Raw genomic sequence first — 14,351 nt, forward strand, 5'->3', positions numbered from 1 at the left:
GTAGGTTTGCAGTTCAAAAGCGGGTCGTGAGAGTATGTCGAAAATTGAACGAATGGAATGAGTGAAATTTTGTGATTTAGGTAAAATATAAAAGGTAAAAATTTGTATGAGACGATCTCATTCTCACAAGTCATATTTTGTGAGACGGATCTCTTATTTGTGTCATCCATGAAAAAGTATTACTTTTTATGCTAAGAGTATTACTTTTTATTGTGAATATCGGTAGGGTTTTCCGTCTCATAGATAAAAATTTGTGAGATTGTCTCAAAGTGTATGAACTTTTTAAACCGTATACAAAAAAAAGAGTCCTAAGCAAATTCCTTAATTACAAAGTGGGGGAGTTCTGCTTATTAAATAATAATAAAAGTAATAATATCTCCCATGCATACGCACAGACCACAAAATAGGATGTAATATGACTGTAATGCTTAGTGACTGTAATGCTTAGTTTCGTATACGAGATGAGAGAGAAATTGATAAATAATCTTTCTTATCTCACGTTTGGTACATTTTTAGAAAGTCTATGATCCCTTGATAAATAAGTTATACACCTATCGTGTATACACCTATCTCACGTAACGCATAGTTCGAGGATTTTTTATATGTTATATACTTATCGTGTATATTTGTACGAGCATCGATGATGTGATATCGACCTATTAAATGTGATGAAACATAGAAAAATTGAACATTCAATAAGTGAGTATCATATTATCAGTTCTTATATAAGTGTGTATGATGAGTATGAAACATATCAAAACTATTAATTTTGATAGCTCGATATGAGTCAATTTTCCTGGATCGGCCAATGTTTGGACCCAACTTATCCAAAAGTAGTTCGATTCGCGAAGCAAAAGTATTAATAACTAGAATGATATATTGAAAGAGTAGTAGTCCAATGCATCATGGATGACATGAATCAACCCAAGGAAATACCGAAATGGCAGCTTTGAAAGCAATTAGTGGCCAACGATAAGGTTGCATGTTTTATTTAGTCCCTTCCAACTAATGGAATTGAACCCTCTGCGTTAATTTATTGCATATTAGATACAATCACAATCCTTGGTTGATGAGGATTTCTATTAATTCACTATTATTATTATTATTATTATTTTGAAAAAATCGACAATTCTATTCTGTTTATCTAAAATTAAAGAAAATAAAATTTTCTACGAATATCTTCAAAATTGCCGAGAATGTTTTTTCAACAACTTGCTTGCATTTGTAAAACATTGCATGTATCATAAATTTTAATCCAATGCACTAAAATTAGGTTCTTTATATTATATTTTATATATATATATATATATATATATATATATATATATATATATATATATATATATATATATATATATATATATATATATATATATATATATATAAACCCTTGGAATTAATGACTCGGTTGGATCCAATCCATGATTTTATATTTCGTTTTTTTCCGATACTAATAGTAGGCAGAAAAAATGCAATACTCTGCAACCTTATTTATATTTTTTTAAGGAGAAGGATGACCAAGAGTCACTGAATTCTGCTAAATTAGTCTAAATCCAACACATCCATCGAAATTAAGAAACACAAAGGAGTTCAATCACAGAATTAGAACTTAATTGGTCATCTATTCAAAGTTCAGTGCAACAATAAAAGAAACTTAAAGGAGTTCAATCCCAGAATTAGAACTTAATGGCAGACAAGAATAGGTCATCTATTCAATTTTCAGTTCAACAACCAACAGCTTAAGCTTCAGCAAATCTGCATGATAAAATAAAAAAATTTAAATCACTGGTTTTTTTATCAGCCGCTCATCAACTACCAGGAATTAAAAACTATGCCTTACCCCAACTCAGAAAGCCTCATGTGAGCTTCGGCATAATCTGCAAAGAAGGCATCCTCATCCTAAAAAGACAACATACTATTAGTAAAGAAAATAGTGTGTTCATAGCACCGGAAAACTGGTGTGGAGGGGATGATAAAAACCGCAGCGTATTTCTCAACAAGTGGGCGGAAGGCGGGATCAACAAGTAGAGCTTTGTCTGATGGCAATTGCAAAAGCCCTTCTTTCTCTCCAGTCAGAAGCTCCCTGTTTACAGATATGAACAAAAACAAATCAGGCAACAATGCTTGACTGCTAGTTGTAGTGAAACAGTATGAATGCGTTTTATAGGTATTTATGCTCACGTGAAATAAGAATTATCAAATATGAGAGGGTTAGCAGTCCAGGGTCCTTCATAGCCGGAACGTTCCTTGTGGCATCTTCCCTGTGTTAAGGTAAAAGCATTCATTAATTATTGGTATGTTGAAGTTATCATTTTCCAAGTATAATTTATATATAAAACTAAGAGACAGTCAGAGAATACAAACCAGAGTGTGGCCACCAGAGAGTGCAACAATATCCTTGTCACTCAGACCCATTTGTTTGCCAAAAACATCCCTCAAGTGGTCACATCCTGGATTATGAAACAAATAAAGATAAGCCCTCGAAGAAGAAAATGTGGCTACAACTGAACAATTGATTTATTACTTCATTTAAGCTTCTGAATGACCAACGAAAAAATTCAGAAGTCAATTTTTTACGCACCCTTGCTAGCATCAGGCAAGGCGACCTTCAATAGGAGATTCCTTCTTGTCCTGAGATTATAAATCATCCTTCATGTAGTTGCATCGATAGAACTTTCACGATCATATTAATGGAAATAAACATGAATAAGTATTACATGCTTGTCAGATAGTTCCACGAAGGATGAGAACAAAGAGGCTATCAAGCTCTCATAATAATCCATATCACGACGGGATAAAAATACAGTTAAAACATTAATTTCATTTTCAACTTCATAAAAAAATAGATTCCATAGAGAATTTATGAAACACCAAAGTACCCTCTCATTTTAGGCATGCTGAGAGGAAATGCCTATGTTAAGCAGAAGAACCTAGTGATATGAGAAAATTATATGGAATCAAAACAAGTAAAACATTACTAACCTGCCTTCCTGGGTGAAATGGAACATCAGGACCTCCTGTTATTTCAACAGCAACAACTCCAGCTAACTAGGAGAAATTTAAAGCCATAAAAGGTTCAATTATCAAACCAATGCTGTCTAGGTCTAATAGAAAGTAGACTCGATACTGAAAAGCACCTGATAGAAATCAGCATAAGAAATGATGGGGAATTGCTCCTTGATGGGCTCCAAGAGCCTGACAGCAATGTCAAGACCATTGTTAGCACCATGTCCCTGTTCAGCCTTGAATCTCATGGTCCCAAAAGGACCTCCAGTCTTGCTGCACTTATCATAAGTACCCGCAGAGTGCCATCTACGATCATAATTCACACAGTTTCATTATTGGGAAAAACCTTGCAACTGGCTATTAACAAAGCCATGCAACATACTTAACAAATAAATTTATTTCTAGATAAATATTTCCAATACCCACGACAACAATTTTCATACAGAGTCCGTATTGTTTTCAAACAGCCAAGTTGAAATAAAGATGACTGACTTATTTTTCCAACACTAAGGGCAAATTAGTACTGAGCCAAGTTAGCATTTTAAATTTCAGCGGATTGAGAGTAGAGACTCACTGGGATATCTTTAAGCATTAAAAGAATTGTCCAATTTCATATACAATTATCGCCATCCTGACGAAGAAATTATTATCTGTAATATTATTACACAGCTAAAATTTTCAACATGGAATAAAAATATTTATCGTTCATATGTAAATGTAATTTCACTATGCATGTAAAATTACATTTGCATCAACTATAAGATCCCTGGTTAATCATCATACAGTTAAATCAATACGCATATCGAGCTATAAATCCATACCACATTTTTTCAAATTATAAACAGATGTATGGATAGCGAATCAACGGATCCGAATCTATCCATGGAATCATAAGAATTAGAAACAATGCATCCTCTAAGCCACAACATGTTACGATAACGAATAAAAAAACGTAACTCACGCAATGCGAAGCATGAGAGGAGCACAGTTCTTCTCGGCGATGAAGCCTCTGAGCTTCCTTTTGCATTTATCAATCGCCTTTAGGTATTCATCAGTCACACTCGGATAATTCTTCACCATTTTCACCGGTTTCTACGATCAGATTCAATTTGAACAGCATACATACAAAAAAAACAAAAAAAAAACGTAAACCATGATTCAAAAGCACATATAAATTTTTTAAATGAAAAACTATATAGAACAATCCAATAAAGAAAAATTAGAATCTATGCTGATCATGAAATCGACAACGATAACATAGAATCGTCTAACCTTGGATAGAGAGATCGAAGACGTAAAACCGCAAACGGCCGATAATGCGAGTGTGGAGAGCACGAGCAGTGGATTGGAATTTATGGAAATCACACTGAAACGTTTGCTATTTATTACGAGAGTAAAGAAGAGTGAGAAGTTTTTAGTAGGTTAAATTACATCCGTCGATTCTGATCATCTAAGGCTGGAATTGATTATGGGGACGGACGGCTGGGATTGGCGGGGGATCTGATATCACTCGCTGGGTGGTAGAATTGATTGGATAATGATGATCCGTAGAATCTGGTGGATTTGTTAATAGCCCAAATTAAGCAAATCATCCATATTATTCGTGTGGGAAATTAGTAATATATTACTTGCTAGAAAATTAATCTAATTTTATGTTTGAGTTTTATTTATGCATATTATATATATATTTTGAAAATATTAATAATATGGATAATGAAAAGTTGATATCTTATTAATTTTTGCTTAATAATATTATTATATACAAAATAGTTGTCCCGATGTTTGCAACGTGAAGAATTGTGTTAATTGGTCCTAACTTGATAATAAATAAGACAAAAACTTATGTGAGACGGTCTCACGGGTCGTACTTGTCAGACGAATCTCTTATTTGGGTCATCCATGAAAAAATATTATTTTTTATGCTAAGAGTATTACTTTTATTATGAATATGAGTATAGTTGACATGTCTCACATAAACCCACTCAATAATAAATTAATTAATAAATGTGCAAACCTCTAATTTCTAAAATCAAAAGATCTTGATCACCATAGATTTCGAGTTATCTTAAAAAAAAAAAAACAAACAAATTTTGACTCACTTACAACATTTGGATCAACACTTAGGCACTACTCATATATGATGGCATGAACAAATCGGCTCTTCTTTCTGTCCATACACGATATTCCTTGGCATGCGGTCAGTTTTGTTTCTGGATGTACTTAGGGTCTCTGTTCTACGTTGAAGGATAGACCTGTGCAAAATGTTATACAAAAAACAGAGTTAAATACAAGATCCTACTTGTGGACGAAGGCCGGTGTGTTTTTTTGTTGCAATGAGACTTTTTTTTAAAAAATAAAATATAAAATTGTACAGGTCTATTTGGTAAATCATCCGTGCAACGACTTCTAATGTGAAATAGGATGACTGGAATGAGATCGAGGGTGAGAACAATTGGGACAGCATAACAGCCGAGAAATGAGATGTTGGATTTTGACAAGATTCGAATACCCATTTCAGGCAAAATACACAATGAGATACGTGGGTTTAATTTTAACAGTTGTCTCTGGTTGCGTTAAGTATTTCATTTTCAATCGTTTTGAGTTTGAATTTGGTGTTGTGCACATAATCACGGTAAGATCAAGTGGACCTAATGTGAGATCCACATTATCATGCTTTGAAAATTTCCCTACCACTTTTAATTTGAATCTCAACATTACATTTTCAAGATTTCACAGCATAAAAAAAGAATAGTGGGGAACGAAACATATATGAAATCAAAGGACAAAAAACGAGAATTGTACAATCTAAACAAGAACATAATTATTTTAAAACATATATATAAACCCACTTGCAAATTCTTAAAGCAACAAACGTGGAAGAATGTTTGGTGAAGGTTGGGTTGAATGACCATTAATTAAGCTATTAAAACTCATCCAATCTCTTATCCAAACTATAAAAAATGAGGTGCTTTGTCGTAAATATGAGCTATTACAAGGGAGTGAATGCTTGGTCAAAAGCACTTAATTGTTGAGAATTAAAGCTTAATTGTTCACGAATTGTGCTGGTTATAAATTATGTTGGAGTTGAGTTCAAAATTTTAAATTGTAGGAATGGTACAAAGTTGATATTTCCTCGTTGCCTTTTTGTGTGGCAATGTGTTTCCAAATGCATTATGTATAGTGTTTGCGAAAGGCCGTAACTGCTCTAGATAAATGACGAGGCACCAATTTCAACAAATAGCCCGAGTACAGTACAAGATTAATCCGGCTACAGGATTTTGAATCTAAATGTATGTAGATGTCGTGGGATATATATCTGCAATATTCACATAACACGTTTGGAAAAATGTATTTCATTCCACGTATGGGGTGATATGACATTGTATTGACTTATACAAGAACATACACATTCCAAATCTTTCATTCCCGACAAGCACTTTCATAAACCTTTGATGACTTTGAGAACTGCAGCCGCGACTCTTTGATTTTACATCCAAGTATCCAACAAACCACATCAATATATGGTTGAACTCTCCGGAAAAGCTGATTCTTCCGACAATAACAGCAACACAACAAAGTTGGTTCCCGTATCTTTCCACTTAAAAGAATGCCACAAAGGGAGTCCTAAACCTACATATGATCCTTAACTAGCCAAGAAACTCACTAAGGTGGTGGCAAAAATGGCTTAATGTGAGAATGATACCGAGAAGCATGTGTAGATATATTAGGATACGCGGCGGAGCGATTGAGTGTTGTTGGATACAAAGTTGTAGTCAACGGTGAGAATCCTGATGATGCTGCAGTACTAGACGAAGTTGATATTGGGAGGGTACCAACTTGCTCGTGCACTTGCCATGCCTGATTTGCTAGTCCTTGAGGGTTGAATTCAATTCCTTGTCCGGCTGCCCTTTCCTGCAAATTTGGCAAATTTTTTAAAATTTAAGTGCATTTCAAACATAGAAGCGTTCATATCTAAATCATGTATTTCAAGTAGCACGAGAAAGAAAAAGATTTTGATCTAGTGTTGTGTTTCCCATCACAAGAATGAAAGCACTGTCAACCAAATCCATACATCTAGGAGCAGACCTTGACTGTGAAACTTGCTGACGGGAAGGACCAAAATGTATGTGTGCAGCAACATTGACGTGTTTAGAAAAATTACATATAAAACTTTAGATATCTGCTTGCCAAATGACCAGATGGAAAGTTTAGCAGCAATCTAGAACAAGAAGATGGACGTGTTTGATTTACCTTATAATTTGGAACAGAAGTAGGATTCACAGCATTCCATATAATAGGATGCTCCATAGTAACTGGAACTCCATTGAGAAGCGGATTAATGCTCACTGATCTTGTCGCGCCGTGACGGAATTCAAATGGACCCAAATTTCCACTCTCCTTCGAGGAAGAGGTTGACATCCCCAAGTTCAAATCAAGATTGTGTTGGCCACCTGCATTTATGTTGCAAGAAAGCATCAACACAGGGTAATCGATCCACATGCAATAGAATTCACAAATTTCACATTCATTTCCTATGTTTTGGTCCAAAATTTCAAACTCACATCATAAAAATTCGTGGGATCTGGTACCATTTTCTGTCAAATCCTAGTTTTTTTTATGGAAATTACGCACTAGAAAATACGAATCCATCACCTTCTTGACCAGGTGTTGATTCCGTATCATACGAGTTTGGTTCGAAGTTGGTGACTACATCCCTTCCATTGCTTTTGATGGCAGCCTTGTCATAGGCCCTAATAACAAGGGAGAATGGAACTTTAATAAAACCTCGTCGAGTTTTTTTTTTTTTTGTATGTTTCGATGTAATAAATCAATCAAGAAACTGTGGCGATTATGATGATCACTAAACGACCTTGCAGCCTCTACTTCAGTGTCGTATAGTCCAAGATACATATACCTGCAGTTCAACCAGAGCTCACAAAAAAGATAGTGGTATTCTTGCAAATGACTCGAGCCAAACCCTTCCGGACCACAATCAAACAATATATAACTATAGGTATTCTTTCAGAATCGATTTAGTTGAAGAATTATATTTTAAAATAAATTAATATATACTTGCACTTACTTCTTGCCTAGTAACTGGCCCATTCGAGCTTCCCATCGACCACACTTGTGTAGCGTAACTCCTCGATATTTGGAACTCCCTCGGGAAAATCCCGTGCTTTGTCGACGTAAAATATGCACAAATTCTTCCTTGGACAAATTCTTCATCTATATACATGTTACATAAAATTAAAATTAATTAACCTATTCTTTATTTATATGTTTGCGAAAAAATTTGAATAAGAACCTGAGTCATATCCTCTTCATAATCATTGAGGTTAAAATTAATATCGGCGTCGGCGCCCCGGAATTTAATCGCAGCTCTATCATATGCTCTGATGAAATTATAAGAATTTTAATCAAATTAAGTGTTAAACCTAATGTTATTGAATGAAAAGGAAGAAAAATAAATAACATTGATTTAGGTACCTCGCAGCAGATATAGCCGTGTCAAATCCACCTAACACAAATCAATACCAAAACTCCGTCAAGAAATTTTTTTTTTTTTTTACCAAAATAGGAAAAAGGAAAAATAACAGAATCCAAATATGGAAATAAAATAATCCATACCCAAGTAAACTTGTTTCCCGCAGTCCCTACACTCAAAAAAATCGTCATAATATTAATAACAAATAAATCATATATATGGGGAAAAAAATTATTGTAATTCAAAGAAATTAAGGAATATTTATTATTTAATTTTAATTTAAAAAGTGTGAATTACCAAATATGGGATTCCCATCTTCCGGTTCTCCGATAAAAAGTAACCCCTCTGTACTGTGAACTTCGGGACCTGGGCCCCCTCCGGCTCTTCCTAGCTTTCACCTGTTGTACCTGATGCTTCTGTTCTTGTACAACGGGCTGATGACGGCGGAGATCTGCCGTGTCTCCAGTGTGGCTCCACCCCTCCAATCTCAACTCTCCGATCCCACCCACCGGGAAAAGCTCACGAGTCACCAAACTTGGCCCAGTGAAAGTCAACCCCCGATCATCACCGTCAATATACTTGTCAGCTGGATCGTCGTTTCTGATGCCTGCGCTGCCGTTGTTTAGGATGTCGAAACTGAAGGTGAAGACGGCGGTGTCGGCGCCGGAGCCAGGGGAGGCACGTGAGGAACACGCTTCGCCGTTGCTGGAGCTGGTTTTTCCTTCTGAAGAAATCTTCGAGCGTGCTCCCCTTGCAAGTTTCTCCTTTGCATTGCTATTATCGATGCTGAGATTGAGATCAAACATGTTTATTTCTTCCTTGATAATTCTCTGCAACTCTGAATTTGAGTGTGGTTCTGTTGAGAAAAATTATGATGGGATTGAAGAGCTTAATCTCAAACAATATTAAAGGTGCCTGAAGGGAAGGGATTAAATTTCTTGGATCTCAAGGCTGAAAGCAACAGGATCAACAAATTAACATGCAGACCCGAGAATCAATATTATCTTGTAATTATCAATGGAGATCCATCTGCGAGAAAGTAACAAAAGCGCCCACACACACATACACACACATATATCTTCAATTAATTAACTCCTGGCTTCACGGATATATATTGTTCTCATGTGAATATGTATGTATATGCGGAGAGAGAGAGAGAGAGAGAGAGAGATGGCAGGTACTACTACTAATGTGCTGTACTCGTAATATGATTTCCTATGACTATTTAACGTTAAGGTTTCTAAGTTCTGTCCGAACCGGGATAGCAGGTTGCCAGTGTGTTGATTGAAAAGATAATGTTTCGAAGTTCGATTGAACAAATAAATAATTAGTATTTTTATCAAAATATATTGATTGAAAAATATTTATATAAAAAAATATATTCGATAACTGATTGAGTTACTTTTCATAATAATAACAACATTAATAACAAATTTACAATTTGATTTAATAATTGAAATTGGTTGGATTTGATGTAAGGTTTGTGAACTTGTTACTATTATTATCTATTTATTTGTGGCTATGAATTTGGGAAAAATTAATTGAAAAGTCACAAAGAAAATTGGTGTGACGTCTCAATAATCCTTTGATTGATCAAGTATATATAATAAATCAACGTTCATTTTCAACTCCAACAATAATGTTTGTTTGAATCAAGATACATCTCCGTCAACATTCATTCCAACACTCTGGATACTTCATATAAATATATATCTATGAAAATCAAATTCAAAAGTATTTCAAGTCGAAAAACATAATGTGTATTTTTTTTTTTGAAATAATATGTATTGTATTATAAAATTATGGGATGTAATATAAATGTATTCATTTTTTATTAAAATCAAATTGAATGCAATAAATATTTTTGATAGTTTATTTAAGGCAAAAACTTATGTGAGACTGGTCTCACGAGTCGTATTTGTGAGACATATCTCTTATTTGGGTCATCCATGAAAAGTATTATTTTTTATGCTAAGAATATTACTTTTTATTGTGAATATGGATAGGATTGACCAGTCTTATAGATTATGATCCGTGAGACGGTCTCATATAAGACTCACTCTTAATTTAAATAAACTTGATCAATAAAATTGATTTGTGTCATCCCTTGATTTTTATCATCATTGTCATAATTATTTATAATGTTGTTATAGGGGTGGGTGTTTACTACGAGTCAAGAACACGAAATCTTCTCTTACTAAAGTTGGATATGGGAGGGTGCCACTAATTAGGCCAACACGACTGTGGCTGTTATAAAATTTTTTTTGTGCAAAAACAAATTTATTTAGAAAAATAGTTGGTCTAATTCTTGGTTGCTTTTTTAGTAGAATGGTCTCCTTTGGGAAACACGCAGACACAAAGATGCCGCCCGTCAAGTCCCCTGAATTCGGAATATTCGATGCCGCCTTTGTGGGTATTGTCCACAACCATTCACATTCTGCCATGTGTCAATAGTTTTGTTGTTGTTTGAATCCAAACCATGAGTTGAAATTGGGATTGCCACATGTCATCTATCTGTTGATTCAGGGCAGTACCCTTACAGCTAGCACCCTGAATTCGCCGCGATGACTACATGAACTGCGGGTGATCTAATTGTTTGCCTCCTACAACCCATACGCACATGTCACACTCATCAATGACAGAAGCATGATTATCAATCTATTGAGCAAAGATTAAAAACTCTGAAATTTTTTAAATTGAATTACCAAGTTAGGACCATTGTGCATGAGTTGTCCAACGGGCATTGCATCGAATTAAATGCCGAGGATGGAGCGGTCCAAAACCTACAAGAGGATCTTATCGACTCGATCCGATGAGAACAAACATTCATTTTCAATATATATGAATTGCAAGTGAAGGAATAACTGTTAGCACTTTAATGAAACCTCTACCCATTATCGTTATCGTTACGTTTCGTATCCATATATATATATATATATATATATATATATATATATATATATATATATATATATATATATATATATATATATATAATCGATATATTTGTTTTTTTGTAATTTTGGTAACTAATTAATATACCGATAAATGCCGATAAAAAAGTAATATGTTCATAAATTTGATTGGCACTAGCGTAGTCCACCACACATACATACATACACACACATATATATACCATTTTATAGGTATGTTCCACGAGACTATCTCATAAGAAACGTATTCTTAATTTAAATCATTGTGTATCAATAAAACGGGTTGATCTGTTCCTTATTTACAAAAAATATACAAAAATATATATATATATATTACGTAAATAATAATATTTTTTTTATAAATTAGGTCGGGTTGAAGATCCGTCATAATTGTTTTTGTTAAATTAAATTAAACCACATAAAAACGACTCAGAACAATATAAATAAATAATTATTAGGTATCATGTGAGACGATATAACACATTTATATTCGTTAGACGGGTCGATGTGATCATATCTAAAATAAAATGTTATATTTTTTATAGATCAGGTCGAATTGGAGATCATCAGTCTCACACAAATGAACCGTAAGACGGTAGTTTTTGTGATAAATAATATTATATTATATTTCCTCCTACCCATGATGGTAGATTGGTAGGGATTTTATGTAAGTCGCATTTTTTGACTTTCTTAGATTTCCTTGGTCAGTAAAATCTACGACGATGCTTTCAACAATTTTGTATGTATGTATGTGTGTATCGATTGGACGGCAGATATCCAAACCTTTTGAAAAACGTGTTTAGAGTTTTAAAAAAGTGTGGTTGGAGAAGCTGCTTGCTTCCACTTTCTGCTTGTGGATAGGATAAGATAGGATTCCCAAGTGGTATTCATTGTTCGCAACATTCTACGAAAATTAAAGTTAGAACCCTGTTGAATCGAAAATATTATATTTAGTGAGTGTGAGTGAATTAAAAATAATACATAGGTTTTGTGGTATTCCTTTAAGATACAAGTGTAATTAAAGATCTTTGAATCCATTTTATGCTAAAATTTCGATTTTATTCTAATTGAAATTTATCCATAACATATCGATGTTAATAAAGTATGTATTCTTTGACCATCGGTCAACCTCATGGACAATTGTGTTCCTTTTTTTTTTTTTTTTTGTTTTACTCGAATGTTTGTTTTTTTGCGATTTTGATTATTTAATTTGTCAAATTTTAGAATTTTTCTGATGTCTTGTTGCTTTGACATCAATTTAGTGTTAATATGTACGGTGATACTTTATTATAAAATTTCAAAGAATCGAAGAATGCATGATTAAAGCTGAATTTTGATGAATTGGATCACCAAAGTAGGAAAAAAACAAGCATATAAGATCAAAATTTTAATTTTCTCTTTTAACTTAATTTCAATTGTTCAAATATGAAAGCGTCATTTTTATTATTTGAAAAAATATTTATAAGTTACAACAATACCTAGGACTTGTTTGGGTTTGTTTTCTTAATTTTTTGGGGAAATATATAAACACGAGCTCACATGCATATTTGGTTCTGATTTGCGAAAATAGGATTGATACGGTACGTCAAATCATTTTATTTTATATTTTAAAATATTTTATTGTGGGTGAAAATCTAACATGATATGTAGAATATTTAGATAAAATATTGAATTAATAAAAAGTAATAATTATGTTGGGAGTTTGAAAAAACGAATTGACGAATTTTAGGAGAATATAATAAAAAAAATGATATTGTTTGTTTAATTTCGGGAACATAAAATATTTTCCAAAATACATAAACGCAACAAGGGCATAGTAGCTTTGCAGAAATGTTAAAAGGGAAATTTTTTTTTATAATTGAACTTGAGTTTCGAACTCGAAATTTTAAACATCAGTATAAATGATGGAAGGTCCTAATAGTTGTAATTTTAAACCAAAAAAAATTGTGAAATGGTCTCACGATTCAATTTTATAAGACAAATATCTTATTTGGATCATTCATAAAAACATTACATTTTATGCCAAAAATATTGCTTATTAATATAAATATAAGCATTTATCTGTGAAACCGTCTCACGAAAAACTTAATTATCTCTATGAACAAGATGACAGTTGCTTCACCTGTAAAATATAATAATTAAACACAATTCTTTTCATGGTGGGAACGCAGCTTTAAATCAACTTCTCTATTAATTAAATCGTGTGAGGCAAGACTCAAAAGGAATAGTGATTGATATATTAATATTTTATCTGTGGCGTACCACAATTAAATCCCGCGCCGATGGTTGTACACTTGTATTTGTATCGACGCACGTAATTGATGCAAGTTAATACTCACGTTAACGTTTGATTTCATCTTACATATAGGAGTATTATAAAATGAAAGACCTAAATTTAACCACATATTAGTAGCTAGAGATATATGCGAATTCGAAGATACATAAAAAATGTACATAATGTTCAATCTCTTTTATCCCCTTTCACTGGCTTAAATGCCGCTAGAGTTTTGTTGAGGTTTCTCCTTTCTTCTCGATGCGTTTTCTTTTTACGAGTAGGACCCAAATCTATAGTGGTTCAATGCCTAGCTAGTTAGGAGAAGAATTACTGTGACTCGGCCATCAACAGAATTTGTATATGTACATGTAAAAATGAGTTAGATTCGTCTCATTATATAAAATAGATAGCTCGAGTCGACAATTTTTTACTTATAAAATGAACAGACAGACCCACCATGTCTCGTCTAATTATGGTTTGTGATGGATTGTCCGTCTCAACCTGCCAAATTAGGTATAAAATTGGCTAGACTTTGTCCCACTGTTTATTTTTATGTGTATATTTGTGTGTACTGTGTACATGTATTTAAAGTAGCGTGAAAAAAGGGGAAAAGGGCAAAAAAGAAAAAGAAAAAGGATAGTGTGAACAT

General features: G+C 33.5%; 1 protein-coding gene and 1 pseudogene across 2 annotated transcripts; both read right to left on the bottom strand.

Moving 5' to 3' along the window:
- Positions 1 to 1,548: 1,548 nt before the first annotated feature.
- LOC140813266 (L-ascorbate peroxidase, cytosolic-like) lies at positions 1,549 to 4,386 on the bottom strand (annotated as a pseudogene).
- Positions 4,387 to 6,210: 1,824 nt separating this feature from the next.
- On the bottom strand, positions 6,211 to 9,691 carry LOC140835214 (AP2-like ethylene-responsive transcription factor TOE3). 2 transcript variants are annotated; one of them, XM_073200669.1, is made up of 9 exons: positions 8,792 to 9,691; positions 8,638 to 8,663; positions 8,497 to 8,527; positions 8,315 to 8,402; positions 8,090 to 8,235; positions 7,877 to 7,921; positions 7,660 to 7,757; positions 7,258 to 7,457; positions 6,211 to 6,918 (listed from the first exon to the last, which is right to left on the bottom strand). In XM_073200669.1, exons 1-9 carry the CDS (start codon positions 9,298 to 9,300, stop codon positions 6,670 to 6,672), a joined length of 1,392 nt encoding a protein of 463 aa, XP_073056770.1. In that variant the 5' UTR covers positions 9,301 to 9,691; the 3' UTR covers positions 6,211 to 6,669. The 2 variants fall into 2 exon arrangements, with proteins under 2 accessions (XP_073056770.1, XP_073056779.1); XM_073200678.1 differs by lacking the exon at positions 7,877 to 7,921 and having other exon boundaries at positions 6,212 to 6,918; positions 8,792 to 9,690.
- Positions 9,692 to 14,351: the final 4,660 nt, after the last annotated feature.

The sequence above is a fragment of the Primulina eburnea genome, chromosome 1, assembly GCF_022965805.1.
Source record: "Primulina eburnea isolate SZY01 chromosome 1, ASM2296580v1, whole genome shotgun sequence".
NCBI lineage: Eukaryota > Viridiplantae > Streptophyta > Magnoliopsida > Lamiales > Gesneriaceae > Primulina > Primulina eburnea.